At 46.3% G+C, this 18,503-nt stretch overlaps 1 protein-coding gene across 1 annotated transcript in view; it reads right to left on the minus strand.

Annotated features, from left to right (window-relative positions):
• Window positions 1-3,314: 3,314 nt before the first annotated feature.
• The window catches only part of hecw1b (HECT, C2 and WW domain containing E3 ubiquitin protein ligase 1b), a gene marked incomplete at its 3' end in the record, with an annotated part of 28,429 nt that continues 13,240 nt past the window's right edge, over window positions 3,315-18,503 (minus strand). Inside the window, exons 7-25 of the mRNA XM_080514854.1 lie at window positions 18,338-18,497; window positions 13,938-14,036; window positions 12,081-12,234; window positions 11,755-11,858; window positions 11,426-11,532; window positions 10,611-10,931; window positions 9,694-9,808; window positions 9,516-9,612; window positions 9,339-9,422; window positions 8,041-8,147; window positions 6,621-6,735; window positions 6,408-6,521; window positions 6,157-6,309; window positions 5,988-6,086; window positions 5,720-5,849; window positions 5,486-5,632; window positions 4,934-5,048; window positions 4,035-4,233; window positions 3,315-3,426 (exon numbers count right to left, since the gene is read on the minus strand). Of these exons, the coding sequence (XP_080370980.1) occupies window positions 3,315-3,426; window positions 4,035-4,233; window positions 4,934-5,048; window positions 5,486-5,632; window positions 5,720-5,849; window positions 5,988-6,086; window positions 6,157-6,309; window positions 6,408-6,521; window positions 6,621-6,735; window positions 8,041-8,147; window positions 9,339-9,422; window positions 9,516-9,612; window positions 9,694-9,808; window positions 10,611-10,931; window positions 11,426-11,532; window positions 11,755-11,858; window positions 12,081-12,234; window positions 13,938-14,036; window positions 18,338-18,497 (2,532 nt within the window). The remainder of the gene's footprint in view (window positions 3,427-4,034; window positions 4,234-4,933; window positions 5,049-5,485; window positions 5,633-5,719; window positions 5,850-5,987; window positions 6,087-6,156; window positions 6,310-6,407; window positions 6,522-6,620; window positions 6,736-8,040; window positions 8,148-9,338; window positions 9,423-9,515; window positions 9,613-9,693; window positions 9,809-10,610; window positions 10,932-11,425; window positions 11,533-11,754; window positions 11,859-12,080; window positions 12,235-13,937; window positions 14,037-18,337; window positions 18,498-18,503) is intronic.

The following is an 18,503-nucleotide window of genomic DNA, read 5'->3' on the forward strand; positions in this document are numbered from 1 at the left end:
TGTGTGTGTGTGTGTGTAGGTAACACACATCCAGAGAGGCGCCACAGTTAGAAAATGATCGTTTTGGTTTGTTTTTTTTATTGAGATCCACAGACGGCAGGATGATGAGATGAAGCGACCGCACAGCCTGAGTGTTCAGAAACCTGTTCTGTCAGATCAGAGCTGCACGTTTACAGTACACACACACACACACACACACACGCGCACACACACACACGCACACACACTCACACAATAAATAAAAAGGCATGCTTCAATGTGACCGCCAACACGCTCCACACCGAATCAGCCGCCTTCACCTTCGGCACGCCGTCGTCTTTTATTCTCCGACTTAAAACAGATTTTTTTTTTAACCAACATACTTACATTTACGCGTTCGGGGATCGTTTTTTTTATCCTTCTTCACCCTCCCCCATAATAAATAACATCTACAGTGTATATTCAATAATTCCACCTGCTTCCCTTTTAGTGATCCTTGTGTTACGTACAAAAACCTCGTTTCTACACATCGTCACGAACTGACAAAGAAGAAGAAGAAGAAGCAGAAGAAGAAGAAGAAGCAGGGGCTGTTTGCTGGATACATGCGACAACAGAGGGGACACTGTGGGGGGGGGGGGGCATGTGGCACGTATCAAAACACAAAGGCTTTCCATGTGAAGGCAAACTCCGCGAGCGACGAGCTTCGTTTTAAAAAAAACAACAACGACAAAAAAAAACCGTCCAGCAGAACATTCGAGGAGACTTCGCCCGCTCGACGTCAGATTCATGATACAGTAGAAATCACCATAGAAAAGATCTTAGAAAAACAAACAAACAAACAAAGAAAAAGAAAAAAAAAAAAAAACGATGTTGAGGGAGCGCAACGGAATCACAGCGTTGTCCTCCTGGGGGCGCCATGGAGACGACGACGGCCCGCCGGCGGAAACGATCCCGACTCAGCGTGGGCTAAAAACGCTTTGATCCCGAGTCCATCGCACACAATCACAGTCCTCCTTCCTCCTCGGGGGCGGGGGGGGCGCTAAAGAGTAACTGATTAAATCAAATGTTTTTCGGCGAACTCGTCTTGTGATGCTCTAAAACTGAAGTCCTGGACCGTTTCGTGAAACTCACAACGAGCTAGCCAACGCAAACGAGACAACTTTTTTTCGTTCGGTTCATGAAGGCCAAGAACGACTTCGCCGCTTCAAACTTGCCGCTTGTTTTTTGTAGAAAGACGACTTTTACACGACGTTTTCAAGTGAAGAGGCAAAAATGTGAGTTTTTTTCGAGAGTCACTGAAAACTTTTTGAAAACCGTACAACTTTTAACTTCCCTGAAACTCTCATAGTAACTAGTAGTTTTTTAGTATTTTGCATGAATTTTAGGAATCCAGGTGATGAATTTGAATACTGACGTTAATAATAATAATGTTATTAATTTTACTGTCGGTTATAGTTGCAATATGTATTTTAATGTTTTTTTTTTCTTGCCCGGGGACGGCAGATGGAAATTAGCCTGGTAAATCTGCTAAAAAGCATCTTTTCTTTAAGATTAAACAAATAAACTAAACTTTTATTTTGATAGTCACCATAACAACAACCCGACTTGGTCGTCTGTCCACTAAAATGTTCTCTAATGTTTCCAGCAGATTTTTCTCTGCCGCATGTTTGTGTGGTTTCACCTCAAGAACAACCAACAGCACCACCCGGTGGCATTGGCATGGTACTACGCCATTTTCTATACATTGTCATGTAAATGCAAAACTTTTCCAAAATGGAAAAAAAAAGAAAAATAAGATGTGTTTTCACTTGAAAACTTGTCGTGTAAAAGGTCGTAGCTTCAACACCGGATTCATAAAACCACAGTTCTTCTGCCAGTGAAGACGGATCAGCTGTTCAAAAAAAAAAAAAAAAAAAATGGACTTGATACCAACGAGAAAACTTTTTTCAGGAAGTACCGAGCCGGATCAGAGTCCAGGTGGCAGTTCTCACGCCGCAGGCCGCTCACTGGGTGAGGCGGCCAGTAACCGAGGCACAGTTTGATTGGAGATGCAGGCGAGAGGCTTGGGAACGCGGCGGTCGCATGGCGGTCGCATGGCGGTCGCATGGCGGGCTGTGGACCACGAATGAGGAAGTAAAGGTCTGGACTATTGCATATATTACATCGTGGGCGGGCGGGAGGGTGGACTGGCTTCGGGGACGGCTCCAAGGCGTCGCACCAAGACGTTCGAGACGCTGAAGAGTTTTGACACAGTGGACCGCGTGGACAGTGGAAGACTTTGAACAAGAGCAGGACGGACTCCCGTTCAAACAGCAGATACTGAAGCACCGGCCAGAAGGTCCACCTTCAGGGAATTCCCCGAAGAGTCGTCTGTCCGTGGACGGACTTCCCCAGGAGCCCTTGTGTCGGAGCGGATGGCTACTGTTGACATCGACGTCTGGTTCTGCCGGGGCGGTCCTTTCCGAGGGGGGGGGTTACAAAAAAAAAAAAAAAAAAAAAGACTGGAGGTTCGGTCCAACGTTCCGGGATTCAGGAGCCAGAAAAAGTCCACGGAACACGAGATCCATGTTCCGACTTAACTTTTTCAGCGCTAACAGCTCCAGCGTCGACTACTTAGGATTTAAAGGTAGTCCTCGTTTCCCCCGAAACGGAAACCGAACGCACCAACGAAAGAACCGAGCTTCACAGTGACATGCACACTGCGGTCTTTAGTCCCTCAGGGATCCGTGTTGGGTCCCTTTAACTTTTTTTCTCTTTAGATTAAATACTCGCAGGGATTCTTTAGCCGCGAATCTTCCAGGGTGACCGTGGCGGTTCCGTCCACGTTCGAGAACCGGGAGACCTTCGCCGTCTGCTTCGGTTCAGATCTGAGAGAAACGCCACCTGAGGAAATGTGTGCTAAACTTCTTTCTCGTAGAGTTCTGAGCCGAAATGTGAACGGTCTCTTAGTCCCCGCTAAAGCTTCTATGATTGTACTTTCTTGTTTTCACAGTAATCCGAGTACTGTAGGATTTATTACTATGTATAATGTATTCCAGTAAGCTGGAGTAATAAAGTCTTGTTTTACTCTGTTTCCTCGTCTCTGGTTGACGCATTTAGTTACGACACCAGATCCTGAATCCTTTCTAAATACGCATACTTTGGGTATGCATAGACGGAATATATAAATACGTTCTCTTAAAAAGCCGGTGTGGTGTTTCCTCTATTCACTTATATATAAAAAAATCCTGGCGCATCCACACCAACGTGTTCCAGTGGCCTCTGTTCTCTCAGGGTCCGGCCCGGCCGGTGGTCCTCAGAGAGGGGAGGGTGGGGGGAGGGGCAGCCGGGCCGGGTCACTCCAGGCCGAAGGTGCTGGTCTCCTCCACGGCGATCAGCAGCTTCTCGTACAGCATCGTGTAGGACGGGTATGGAGGGAGGTCCAGGCGGTTGAAGCAGGTGTGAGCCCTGAAGGAGAGAAGGGGGGGTGGGGGAGGGGGCGGAGTCACGTCATTCAGAACGAACCCGAAGTTTCACAGGTGATCAGATAGTCAGTAGTCGTCAACGTAGAGAAAATAAGAATCTGAGACACGGCTTTACCACTTTGACGGAACGGAATTTTTATCATAGAACATTACAAAAAAAAAATTTTTTTTTAATACAGAAAATCACAATCACATTGACTCCCGGTCACAGACCCTGAAGCCCCGCCTCCTGGTTAGAAAACCTGAAGCCATGCCCCCTGATCAGAAACCCTGAAGCCACGCCCTCACAGACTTCGACCCTCAAGGGCGCCCTCGGTCAGAAACCCTGAAGTGCCCCCCCCCCTCCCCCCTCTCACCTGAGCATTGAGCTAACTTTGCCCCTCCCCCCCCTCACCTGGGCAGCAGTCTGACTTTGCCCCTCCCTCCCTCACCTGGGCAGCGAGCTGGCTTTGCCCCTCCCCTCCCTCACCTGGGCAGCGAGCTAACTTTGCCCCTCCCCCCCTCCCTCACCTGGGCAGCGAGCTGACTTTGCCCCTCCCCCCCTCCCTCACCTGGGCAGCGAGCTGACTTTGCCCCTCCCCCCTCCCTCACCTGGGCAGCGAGCTGACTTTGCCCCACTTCTCGATGCAGAAGCGTCTCAGGCCGTTGGAGCCGCGCAGCGCGGCGAAGCCCTCGTAGGGAACGCTGCTCGTCCCCGTCACGAACTGCAGCAGCCGCAGACGCTGCTCGTTGTTGAAGCGCTCCACCGCCGCCCAGAACCAGCGCATCACCACGTGGCCGTCATGGTAACCTGAAGGAGGGGGCGTGGTTTAACTCAACCTCGTCCTGAGGGATACAAACATCCTACCATCGTTTGTCCCACTGCTTACATTTGAATGTAAACGCTGGAACTTAGTCGACTGGTGGTCGTTAAAGGTACTGCAGGTGGACCCGGAGACGCAAAGTAAAATAACTACAGAAAAATACTTCTATAGTTGAAAGCATTAATTTTGGAGTTACTAAAAATCAGTAGAATGTCTCAATCTGCTAAAACAGCTAAATCAGATAAAATTGTCAAAATAGTTGATGGTTAAAAATTAAAAAAATTAAAAAAAATCAGGATCAGATGTCATAAAATAAGAAGTGCTCAATGTGATCAAAAGGTTTAAAGCCATGAAAGGTTTGCAAAATGTAAAAATCTAAATTATAGCTGTTAAATTTCACAAACTCGACATAAGCTAAAGTTGTGGGAAGTATAAAAATATTTAATATATATCAAAGTTACATTAAAGCTTGAACCTGTTTTTTGGCTCCAGGTGAATTTTATTTCCTGAAAATAAAACTAGTTTGAGAATAATCATATATATATAAATAATATTAACAATATATTATTAATAATAATTATCCCTGATGGAGGAACTAGCGCTTCAGTGAGCTAATACAGAGTGTAGAGACACACACACACACACACACACACACACACACACACACACACACACACACACACACACCTCCTCGGTACTCGGTGTGGCTCCTCCAGTCTCCGAGGTCGATCTCCACCGTCCCGGCGATCACCAGCTCCAGCTCCCGGGCATCGAACACCGACACCAGCCGGGAGTCCACCACCTGGTACACACACACACACACACACACACACACACACACACACACACACACACACACACACACACACACACACACACACACACACACACACACACACACACACACACACACCCACGGTAAATCAAAAGGCTGAGGTTAGCTCAGGTACAGACGCTAGTGGAGGGGCCCCTTTAAGGAGACTCTGGGATTTGTCAATGCACCGGGGGGTGGGGGGGGGGTTCAGGTGTTGTTGAAATGGAATGAAAGATGTCAGCCATCTCTGGAGGCGCCCCCCCCTCCCCCCCATATAGACCCATTGGAAGGGAGACTCTCGATGTGTCGCTGAAATGGACCAAATGTCAGCCATATTTGGGGGCCCCCCTTCTAGAGGTTAAAGATCAGGAGCTCGAGGGGGGGGGGGCATCAGGGAGATTCCAACAGACAAATGTGACACTGACCTCGTAGAAGCCCCGGACCAGGGCCTCGGTCTGCTGCACCACCCCCCGCTCCACCCTCCACTTGGCCATGCGCTCGATGTAGTCCTTCTTGTTCTTCTCCGTCACCTGCAGGTTGGACCCGTTGGACTTCAGCTCTCGCTCCGTCACCTGTCCACAGGACGACACGGCGGACACTCAAACAGGACAGTCGAGGGAAAGCGGACTTTCGCGAGGTGTCTCTGAGCCGGCCCAGACCTGTCCGAAGACCTCCTCGTTGACGGTGAAGGTGAGGTCCAGGATGTCCGTGATGTCGTTGTCCTTCATCCACTGCAGGGACTGATGGAACTCCTCGTCCAGGTACTCCAGGTCAGACAGGTCCGTGGCCCTGTTGGAGGGGAGTGGGACACCGAATGCTAGGAGTATGCTAACAAGATGCTAATAGCCTTCGATCCTATCATTCAGTAGATAACAAGTTAATTCCAAACTACTTTACGATACACGACTGCAGGACATAAATACTGACAGGCGGAGCAGAGCCTTGTAGAACGGTCTGGTGAAGAAGGCGTCCAGCAGGTACTGATGGATCAGAGCCAGACCCAGGATCCGCCCACTGAACCGGAACCTGCACCCACACACCCACTGACGTTAGCGACCAGAACAAGGACCCCCCCCCCGGTCCCCCCCCAGGCTACCATTCCAGATGGTTCTCCACGAAGGCCGACATGGGGCTGATCTGGACCGTGTACGTGTCGTTGGCCGAGTACTCGAAGAGGCCGTAGTACGGGTTGAAGAGCTCCTGGGACAGCAGGAAGAAGAACTCCCTGGACGGGCCGCTGTAGTCCAACCTGAGGAGACACGGAGACGCTTGGCGTTTGAACCGCCGTGTTCCAGGAGGACGTAGACATGGAGCCGACGTGGAGCCGGCATATCGGCGGTGTCTCACCCCTCCTCCCCCAGGAAAGTGACGTAGAGTTTGTTCCTCTGCAGCTCTTTTCGCGAGTACGCCATCACCTGGTTGAAGGTTCCCTCCAGCAGATGTTCTCTCCTGATCAGCAACCTGCAAAAGAAAACCCTGCAGATCAACACCACAGGACCCTTCACCCGAATCTAGACCGTGACCAGGTGAAGGGGTCAGGTCATCGGACGACGGTCTTACTTGATCTTGCCCGGACCCTGACCGTAGCCTTTCGCTTCTAACTTCCTGTAGAAGTTCCTCAGCTTGGCCTCGAAGTCTCTGCGGTAGGGAGCCGGGGCCCGGGCCCTCTGCAGGCCTGCACAAGGTTCAAACCCAGGATCATTGGGAGAATCGTGAACCCGGCAATCGACTGTGAGATCCAAACCAGGGACCTTCCCCCCCCCACCGTGGGGCACCACCGCCCCAAATGTTTAGGGTGAATCAGGAAAATGAGAAGCTGTTTCAACCATGATGAGTGTGTGACTGGCGCCCCCTTCAGGGCGTTCCACCGCCTTCATGGTCGGAGGGGATCTTTGTTTTCTTGTTCTGGTATTTCCAGGCCAGAGTTCCACAAAGACCAGAGGAATTAATGGAGCGCAGTAACAAGCCACACTTTCCCTGCTGTGACCCGATTTCCCTTAATAGACGACACACTTCTCTTCTGGAGCTCGTTAACGTAGAAGGAGGTTGAAGTTATCGACGTCTGACTGTTTATTTATTTATATCACTATTATATCATTAATTAATATACATTAATACAATAATATATAATATTATACTATTTCTATTATTCATATTTCAATTAATATGTATTAATAAAATTATATCTACTATTCATATAGCATTAGATTTATATTTATATTTTAACTAATATAATAATATATATATATATATTTATATTACGTATTTGTATTATTTATTTATTATTTCACAAGTAGCTGATTCCAGAAATGTATACCATTATTATATCATTAATTAATATATATTAATACTATTTATATTACATATTTATATTTTAATTAATATAATAATATATATTATCAATATAGTAATAATACAGATGCAATTTATTAATATTATTATATATATATGTATATTGTGTATTTGCATTATTTATTTATGTATTTATTATTTCAAGTAGCTGATTCCAGATTCCACACTATTCCACCCTGTTTATGTGACATTTTTAAGATAAAGCACAAAACTTTTGTTATGTGTTGGTTGCCTGTTCACATGACAACGGTCACCACGGAAACCACGAGTTTTGGGAAATGCTGCGACTGCACCAGTGAAAAAATGACTGTTTTTAACTCTTTGTGGTGTTTCTGTGTAAACGCACATCGCTTTTCGAGCTTTGCTGCATCGACGTGAGACACTTCTGAAAAACACATTAAAACGACACACTTTCACTTAAACGGGCATCGATTTCAAAAACGTTGCCGTGGAAACATGGCGCTTTTTCACTCATTCCTTCGACATCGTCACGTCAACGGGGATTCAAGGATCTTTTACTGTGGTTTCCTGCAAACAGCCACTCCATCACTTTCATGAGTAGTAATTATGTGAACGCAGTACTGACACACACGACAAGAAGTACTATGCCATAGTATCGGAGCAGCACCTGGAGAATTCTGCGGCGACGAGGCCGGCGAGCAGCGAGGAGAGAAGCTGAAGCCGGGGTGGACGGGGTGGGGAGGGACGTACGACATGATCTCCTCCTCGAACAGACTGAAACACACAACACCAGTTACAATTACCCTGCTATATATATATATATATATATATATACTGTAATATATAGGGAAATATACTGAAATGTATTCAATTATATATCTCCACATATGGTCAATTACTGCTTTTATCTATCTATCTATCTATATTCCAGGTTTAGTTTTAGATGTATATTTGTTTATGTTTATATGTGAATATCTATATTCTTTAGTGTAACTATGTGAATATCTATTCTGAAGTGTATTAAGTATACTATTACATATATTTCAATATATGTCATAATATTCATCCTTATATATTCTGAAGTGTATTAAATATATTACTACTTATATTTCAATATATGTCAATATTTACCTATATATTCTGAAGTGTATTAAGTATATTATTACATATATTTCAATGTATATGTCATAATATCCATCCATATATATCACAAAGCATATTGAATATACTATTACATATACGTAATGATACATTCTGAAGTGTATTAAGTACAGCATTATTATACATATATTTCTATATATGTCATAATATTTTACTATATATTCTGAAGTATATTAAGCATATTATTACATATACTTCAATATATATGTGCCAATATAATTCATCCACATAAAACACAAAGTGTATTGAATAGATTATTACATATATGTAATCAATGCTAATGTAAATATATTCATCTCTCTATCTCTCTCTCTATATATATATATATTCCGAAGAATAATATATTTAAGAACATTAAGTACATTTTCCAATATATGAAACATAAATAATTCCATATATTTACAGATGTTTTTAGATGCATGTTTATTTTGTTTAGTTAATAATGATTCAGAAAGTTGTAGTACTACATGAAATCTCTTGATTCTACCAATAAATCACGATACTAAATAATTCAACATTTTGGAATTATATTTGAATACATTTTCCAATATATGAAACATAAATAATTCCATATATTTATAGATGTTTTTAGATGCATGCTTGTATTTTATTTTGTTTAGTTAATAATGATTCAGAAAGTTGTAATACTACATGAAATCTCTTGATTCTACCAATAAATCACGATACTAAATACTTCAATATATTGGAATGAAATATATTTTAGACTATATTGTCACTGCATGAGGGCGAAGCTGCCACTTCCCGGCTCGGCCACTAGGGGAGCCGCCGAGCTCCTCGCCTCACCTCAGCAGGATGACCAGGTCGGCGTCGCAGGACAGCTTCTCCACCCCCTGGGTGCCTTCGGTCCGGACGTAGTGGATCTTCTCCCTGAGCGGAAAGGCAAAGCAAGGCAAGGCAAGGTTGTCTGTGAGCAACTCGTAAAGGCGCGGCGGTATTTCTACGGGGGAAACGCCGACACACCTGAGCGCGTGGTTCCTGCTCAGGCTGGGCTGCCGCTCCTGCAGCATGTCGAAGATGTTGGGTTGCCGGAGGAACGCCACGATCTTGTCGTTGTACGCTGGCGAGAGAGAGAGAGGGAGGTGTCATTTCTCGGGCGCCTTGCCGTTGGGAGGAGGCGAGGGGCCGGGCGGTGCCTTACACGGAGCGCTCAGATGCTGGGGGTCGCCGTGATGGTGGCTCCGTATGGCCGCCACCAGGCTGTTCCCGGGACGCGCCATCAGGGAGGCGCCGCGACTCCTGGACACGTCCGAGGCCTGGCGGGAAAACGTTTTATCTGCAGCGACTGATTGGCTGATTTTTTTTACAAGGGTCGGCAAGAAGAGGCTGGTGTCAAATTACAAGCACCGATCAACCCCGCCACGCAACACTCCAATGTTTGCACCACAAGAGATCGTTCCCAAACGGAAAATAATCCTTTTTGCTTCAAGTGTTGCTAAACCAAGCTCAGCTATGCTAAGCTTAGCTAAGCTAAGCTAAGCTAAGCTAAGCTAAGAAGCAGCTAGCTACAGCTAGGCTCTTATATTTTCCATCACTGTTCAGATGTGGGCATGAATCACAAGGTTGAAACCCTCAATTCCGCCGTTTAAGCACTTTTTTAATACAGCCACTCCTTCATCGCAGACAATGATGCTGGTGTCAAATTACAAGGCAGATTTTGAAGTTCTCAGGCACTTCTTAAAAGTTCAAGCTAACAGAATAAGCTGTTGAAATATAGTTTATCAGATGGGTAACAGTTCCTCTAGTGCTGTTTTTTTTTTTTTTTGTATTTTACATTGATAGTGAATCATGACGAGGTTGGTGTCAAATTACAAGCACGGTTGTTTCTTGGTATTGCCGTACTCATTAGCATTCACAGAAAAACTGATTTAAAAAAGGAAATGGTTTATCTTGATTATCGACATTAGCCAAGCTAAGCTCAGCTAGGCTAAGCTCGGCTAAGCTAAGCTAACCAGCAACAGACTATTATAGTGAGATTTTAGCGTCAACCTTTCGACGTCAAATGGCTTTCAGGGTGGCTCCATCCTGGAGGTTCTGATCAGAGAGGGATTAGCGTACCTCTCCGGCGCTGTAGCTGCGTAGCCTCTGCAGGTGCTGGCGGTGGGCGAGGTGACCCGGCAGCCGGCCGTTCTGCAGCGGGATCCGCGGGTCGATGAAGGTCGTGGCCCGACTGTTGTGGTCCACGAAGAAAGACTTGCCCTGGGGGTCGGTCTTGATCTCCCAGCCGCGCGGCAGCTCCAGCTGCATGTCGGCGAACTTGTTGAGGAAGACCACCAGGTCCCGGTTGTGCTGGTAGCGCTCGAAGTTCCTGGCGTCGCGGCGGACCTTCAGGATCATGTGCTTCACGCAGCTGCTGCTGGTGAACATCCGGTACGCTGCCTGGAGAGGGACGCACGCAGGAACAAAGGGAATTATACTTTTAAATGACAAAAGAAATATGGAAAAATAGAAAAAAAAAGAATTTTTTTTTTCCAAATTAAAAAATGAAAAAAAAAATTTTGTTAAAAAAATGTTATCTAAAAAAAAAAAAAAATCCAAAGAAAAAACAAAAAAAACAAAAAATCAAAAACAAAAACAAGGAAAAAAAGGGAATTATATTTTTAAATGACAAAAGAAATAATACGGAAAAATAGAAAAAAAAGAAAAAAAAATTCCAAGTAAAAAAATATAAAAAAAAACTAAAATAAAAATGGGAAAAAAATTTCTAATTATAATAAGAAAAAACTAAAGCAAAAAAGAAAAAAGGAAAAGAAAAAGTGAAAAAAAGAAAAAATATAGGGTAAAGGCAACTGTGACACTTGCTGACCTGTGTGTGTGTGTGTGTGTGTGTGTGTGTGTGTGTGTGTGTGTGTGTGTGTGTGTGTGTCACTCACATAGTTGCTGTGCAGCACGGTGAAGAATTCGGGGTGTGTGATGAACTTGACGGCGGGCGACTGGAGGAGGTGGCTGATCTTCTGATGATTGACGGGGGAGGCGGGGCCTGCGCGCACACGCACACACACACACACACACACACACACACACACACACACACACACACACACACACACACACACACACACACACACACACACACACACACACACACAGAGGTGAATTAGTAAGCTTGTTACATTCGTAAGCGTTACTATAATCTGACGAGATCAAACCGTCACTGTGTGTGTGTGTGTGTGTGTGTGTGTGTGTGTGTGTGTACCTGTACTTGCGGGCGGGGAGTCCGAGTCGGCCTCCGTGCTGCTGCTGCGCTCCAGCCTGGGCCCGCCGCCCTCCTCCTCTGTGGCCATGGTCCTCTGGATGTTCTGGTACCTGCAGTGGAGGCGGAGCGACACACCGATGATGAAGATGACGATGATGATGAAGATGAAGACGCCGTCCTCCCACGGCTGCTCCGGAGCCACACCGTGGTGAGTTCCCTCTGCGGCCACCAGGTGTCAGCACAAGCTCACACAAAGGTTTCCCCCTCAGCCCAGTGTTGATGCATGAATGGTCAGTGATGGTATTTGTGGTGTTTGCTCCGTGACCTCTGACCTCCGGTTGAGCTGCTCCATCTGCTGGGTGGAGCCCGACCGGGGGATGCCGTGGCTGCACTTGCCGCCGTGGCTGGGCCGCTGCCAGGTGGTGGTCCGGTTCACGTGGTCCACGTAGAAGACCCGGCCGTGGCTGTCGACCCGCGCCTCCCAGTCTGTGGCGGCAGAGAGAGGAGGAAGAGGAGCAGGGGCTCTTCATCATCATCATCATCATAGTCGTCATAATCGTCAGTCTCGGAGACTGCAGGGACGCAACCCCCCTCAGAAGAAGCCGTCAGGTCGAGAGGAAGAAGCAGCGGGTTAAATAATAGAGCTAGATCAAATAGAACTGGAGTCTGTTCTTCCAAACGTTATATAATCCTGAAAATACTGAATCTGTAGGAAGGAAGGAGGGGAGCGAGGAAGGAAGGGAAGGAAGGAGGGAGGGAGGAAGGAACAAGTGAAAGAAGGAATGAAGGGAACGGACGAACAAAGGAAGGGAGGAAGAAAGGAGGGAAGGCGGGAAAGAAGGAAGGATGCAGAGGGAGGAGGAGAGAGAGGGAGGGAAGAAAGGAGGAAGGAAGGAAGATAGGAATGAACAAACAAAGGAAGGAAGGAACGAATGAAGGAAAGGGCGAAGGAAAGGAGGGAAGGAATGAGGGAAGGAGGGAAAGAAGGAAGGAAGCAGGGAGCGAGGGAGAGAGAGTGGGAGGCTGGGAAGAAGGAAGAAAGGAAGGAATGACAAGGAATAAAGGAAGGAAAGCAAGAAGACCTAAAAAGGGGGAAAAAAACAAGCAAAGGTGTTAAAAAAAGAGAAAACAGCTAAAATGTCCTTCGTTCCTGGGAACATGACTTAAACTCTCCCTGTCAAAAATGTTCACTGTGTTTTAGTTAATTTGATTTTTTCACATTCAGAAAGTTGCGGTTTCCCTCATTTATTTGCAATAAGAACATTTGTGAAAAGTTCCACCTCGCGAGTCGTATTCAAAAAGTTGCATTTTCCATCATTTACTTGAAGCAAAAACATTTTTGAAAAGTTCCATCTCACTAGTTGTATTCAAAAAGTTGCATCTTCCCTCATTTATATGGCATAAGAACATTTTTGAAAAGTTCCACATTGCGAGCCGTATTCAAAAAGTTGCATTTTCCATCATTTACTTGAAGTAAAAACATTTTCGAAAAGTTCCACCTCACGAGTTGTATTCAAAAAGTTGTGTTTTCGTCGGCCTCGAGCTCCGTCGTCGCGTAAACGGACACGCGAGACGCGACGAAGGTTTTGCGTTTTCACTTGAAAACGTTGTGCAAATGAGGCCTAAAAGGGGGAGGAGCTACGGGGAGGGGGAGGGGTTATGGAAGGAGGAGGAGTTATGGGGAAGGAGTACGATCATAGATATAAACACGAGATGCCATACGGCCAATCAGCGCCGCCATCTTGGAGAGGTCTCCTGCTCTGCTAAACATAAAGATCCCAGGCTACAAAATCCACAAAAACATCCGTAGCTCGCTTGCTAGTCGACGTAGCAACACAAGTAATACCTCATTTTAAAGCTGAGAAAAAGCTCTATCCTGTTGGGACATTTGTAGCAAGCGAGCTACAAACGTTTTTGTTTCGTCCTGGGATCTATATGTTTTGCACAAGTGGGTGACCTCCCCAAGATGGCGGCGCCGTGAGGCATGTAGTGTTTTACCATCTATTAGCGCGATGAGGTGATGAGTGCAAAACACAAAGGACGTGAACCATGGTGAAGAAGCGAAGCACAACGAGCAGCACACACACACACACACACACACACACGCACACACACACACGCACACACACACACACACACAGGTAGCAGGGTGGCGCTCCAGAGTAAGCCTGCAGGCTGGTGGTTCTTACTTGGAGGTAAGGCTTGGTCAGTGGCGGCAGGAAAATGGTTTAGGTCATGGCCGGGTCGCAGGACTGGAAGATGGCCGACAGGAGGGGAGGAGTCTGAGCCTACGGGGACACCAGAGAGACAGGGCGGGATACGTTACCAGAGGGACGCGGCGTCCTGGAAGGGGGGGGGGGGGCACGGGGAGACTCGCGGTGCGTTACCTCCTGCTAACGCCTCTCTGTCAGCTTCCCTACACTGAGCACCGGGACCTGGTAATTTGACACCGGCCGCATTGACGAGTTCCTCCCTTTATGGCCAAAGTGACATTCTTTTGGCCACTTCGGGAAGAAAAACACAAACCACATGTCACGTTACCAAAATAAAAACCTAATGATTCGCCAGCTTGTCATTAGGGCTTAAAAATGTGATATATTTAAAAGCTTTTAGATATTTTATCACTTTTATGTTTTTATACAACCGTAGAAAATGAACACCTCCGTTTTTTACGCAAACTTACCGTATATTCTGGACTATAAGTCACACAGTTTAATTGCTTCTTGTATTAGAAGAAACTGATAAAGTGATTATTATCATCACTATTATTACTTTTATTAATATTATTAGTAGTAGTATCATTACTATCATTATTATTATTACTATTATTATTATTATCATTATTATATTAAAAAGTATTACTATATTAGTTATTATTAATATTACAGGAATTCTGATTTTTTTTCTGACGTCTTTTGTTGTTACTCAAATGTAATGAGAGCCGTAGGACTCAACCACTCCAACCGATTCCAGCAAAAATAAATAAATAAATTCAAAAAAATAAAAATCATCTAATGCAGAGGAAGAACAGACGATGGGCGAGAGTCGTTTCCTCCAGACGAGCTTCTGAAAGCTTTTTTTCCCACATTAATGCAGACGTGAGCAAACTGGAGGGAGAAGCTCAGGGGAGGAAACGGGTTCTTTTTTTTTTTTTTTTTCAACGTCTCCGACGACAGTCGACACACAACGAGCCTTTTCACGGCAGATGGGATTATGGGGGGGTGGCGGAGGGGGGGGGGGGGGGGGGTGTTTGTGATAATACACAGCTGAAGGCGGTTCAGTGTACAATACAGAACAACATCAGGCACGCTTAAAACAACTGACAGAACAAAATGTTTCCATGCAGGAGGTGGAGATGAATTCTAATGAAGAGTATCGCTGAGGAAGACGAGGAGCTCAGTGGGAAAACAACAACAACATTCCGTTCATCACAAATACTCAACACATTATTGTGAAGCCGAACCAGGAAACTTCTTCCACTGTGGGAAGCGACAGGCCGGCAGGAAGAAGAAGGACGTACCGATGCTGGAAAAATCTTCTGCTCTGTTTGATGTTATTCAGGAAAGAGCGTGAATTTGTGTGTGTAATTTCATGTTTGTATAAGTAAGTCAAAGAGACTTTTATTTTGAAAGTGTTTAAAGGCGGAACGTAAGTGCAGAGAGAGTTTATTTCCCACGGCGGAGTTTGACCGGCGCAATTCCTGAATGCAGAAGGGAAGAAGAAGGAAGAGGAAGAGGAGGAGGAGAAGAAGAAGGAGGAGGAGGAAGAGGAGAAGAAGGAGGAGGAGGAGGGGGGAGAAGAAGAAGAAGGAGAAGAAGAAGAAGGAGAAGAAGGAAGAAGAAGAAGGAGGGAGAAGGAGGAGAAGGAGAAGAAGAAGGAGAAGGAGGAGGAGGAAGAGGAGAAGAAGAAAAAGAAGAAAAAGGAGGGAGAAGGAGGAGAAGGAGAAGAAGAAGTAGGAGGAGGGAGAAGAAGAAGGAGGAGGAGGAAGAGGAGAAGAAGAAAAAGAAGAAAAAGGAGGGAGAAGGAGGAGAAGAAGAAGTAGGAGGAGGGAGAAGAAGGAGGAGGAGGAAGAGGAGAAGAAGGAGGAGGAGGAGGAGGAAGAGGAGAAGAAGAAAAAGAAGGAGGAGGGGGGAGAAGAAGAAGAAGGAGAAGAAGAAGAAGGAGAAGAAGAAGGAAGAAGAAGAAGAAGAAGGAGGGAGAAGGAGGAGAAGGAGAAGAAGAAGGAGAAGGAGGAGGAGGAAGAGGAGAAGAAGAAAAAGAAGAAAAAGGAGGGAGAAGGAGGAGAAGAAGAAGTAGGAGGAGGGAGAAGAAGGAGGAAGAGGAAGAGGAGAAGAAGAAAAAGAAGAAAAAGGAGGGAGAAGGGAGAAGAAGTAGAAGAAGAAGGACAAGAAGAAGAAGAAGAAGGAGAAGAAGGAGGAGAAGGAGGAGGAGAAGAAGGAGAAGGAGTAGAAGAAGGAGAAGGAGGAAGAGGAGAAGAAGGAGAAGGTGTGGGAGGATTCCTGATGCAGCGCCCCCTAGAGGCCACATGCATCATGTTCAGTAGTTTCCTGGTGTTTGGATGCGTCGGGAGAAACAAAGATTGTTTTGGCTCGTGTGGAATAAACGTGTGAATTCTGTCGTGGGATTTATCTGCTTTTTCTGGGGGTTTGGTGTTTTTTTTTAGAATTAATCAAAATTAACATCCTGGAGTTTCAAGGCTAGTTTCCAGGTCAAGGTGACTCTTCTGAGGAAAAAAAAAGCAAATGAGTTCTTTGAGAATTTCTGACTTGAAAGTTAGATTTAGTTTGCGGAAGCGCCTTCAAGGCTGCATTTAGTTCTTGTTATTTGTAAAGAAACTCAAATATCATTACTACGCTAGCTAAGGAGGTTTACGTCGAATTCGAACACGGTTATCTTGACACGTCAACAAGGACGTGAGAAGAAGGAACAAACAACCTCGAGAAAACGAAACGGAGACGATCTGAAACGAAAAACGGTAAAAATCCACGGCGAGGTTGCGTGAATTGTAACCGGCGTCCATAAATAACCGGCGGGCAGTGCGTTAGTCCACATTGTCCCCGGGAGGGAAAGGAGAAATGGAGCGGGCCGGGTCGCGCCGGGAAGTTCCCGGCCACGGCTCGTAAAGTTGCCGCTCTTGATTACGTGTCAGGCAGCCGATACTTCTGCAGTATTTATGGCCGCGCTCTAATTCAAGCGGCCCGCGGAGGGAGGGAAAGGCTCGCGTCGTTAGCCGGGGAGATTTATTTCCGCGTGGAAGAATTGTCTGGACGGATGGGGGGGGGGGGGGGGGGGGGGGGGGGGGGGGTCACGGGACGCTGGCGGCTTTTCAGGGGTGATTCTTCGGTTCTGCCTGATTCTAACCGGACCTTTAGACCCAGAGAAACTGAGTAGATTTTTTTTTGTTTGTTTGTTGTTGTTGTGTTCTGCTGGTGAAGCTTCGATCACTATAAATGTCAGAGCGACATTTTACTGCAGGGGGTAAATCCTCACCGACAATCTGTCAAAGCTCAACCTTGGAGCGACATCAGCTGACGCCGATAACAAGCGAGTCGACGCTCTGCTGCTGCTGGAGCGGAATCTACCCAATGTTTTTGTTTTGGTTTTGGTTTTAAATGGTTTGACTGGATTTAAAGAAACAAACCAGAAGTGTCGCTGACGACACGTATTGTCTCTGTTTAGGATGTGACTGTGATTAATAGGTGGTGTAGAGACGCTAAAGGTTAGCACCTTTGTGTCACTTAGCGGAGCTTAGCACTGTTTAGGGTAGCTTAGCATAGCTTAGCACTGTTTAAGGTAGCTTAGCACTGTTTAGGGTAGCTTAGCCCAGTGTTTTTCAACCACTGTGCCGCGGCACACTGGTGTGCAAAAAATATTTGCTCTCACGGCCGACAGTGTGTTGCAGAGTAATCATGTATAAATACTCTTCGCCACTAGAGGGCAGCACAGAACTTTGCCGGTGAAATGTAAAGTGACAGACGTCAGTGTGGTTCATCTCCACCTCCTGCTGCCATCTTGTATCAAACTACTGTGTCAGTGACAGTGATGGAGAAGTTTTTGAAAAGGGAGGATTTGAACTCCGAACTAGACATGTTGGTGTTTGTCTGAGTGGGTAAAAATAAAAAAAAGAAATTGGGAGAAATTTTCTGTAGTTACTTGATTCCTGTAGATAAAACTTTGATGAGAAAGACTTTATATTGTTAATAGAGGCTACAGAGTTTCACATTTTAACATTTTCGGGTGGTGGTGGTGGTGGTGGTGGAGGTGGTGGTGGAGGTGGTGGTGGTGGTGGTGGTGGAGGTGGTGGAGGTGGTGGTGGTGGTGGTGGTGGTGGTGGTGTGCCTCCAGATTTTTCCAAACAAAAAAGTGTGCCTCGGCTCAAAAAGGTTAAAAAACACTGGCTTATCGCTTTCCTTAACTCCTTTCCTTGCCTCCTAACACCTCTCCTTAATCCCGTGACATCCTCCACCGGGGGGGGGGGTGAAGGGGAAGTGGACAGGAAAGGAGATAGGAGGTACGGGTAGGAAGCAGCCGCGGCCTCCGGGACGGTTAAAACAAGCGCGGGTCATGTGACGGGCGTCTTTGCGCTCACCGACGCTGCTCCTGTCGCTGGGCCCGGCCGCCGCCGGCGGCTCCGCCGGCTCGCCTCCCCTCCGCGCCTCCTTCCACCGGCCCGCCGCCCTCCTCCTCTCGCCGCCGGCCTCCTCCGGGCCCTCGCCGTCCGGCCCCACGTCGAAGGCGCTCTCCTCGTCCTCGTC

This window comes from Blennius ocellaris (assembly GCF_963422515.1).
Source record: "Blennius ocellaris genome assembly, chromosome: 19".
NCBI lineage: Eukaryota > Metazoa > Chordata > Actinopteri > Blenniiformes > Blenniidae > Blennius > Blennius ocellaris.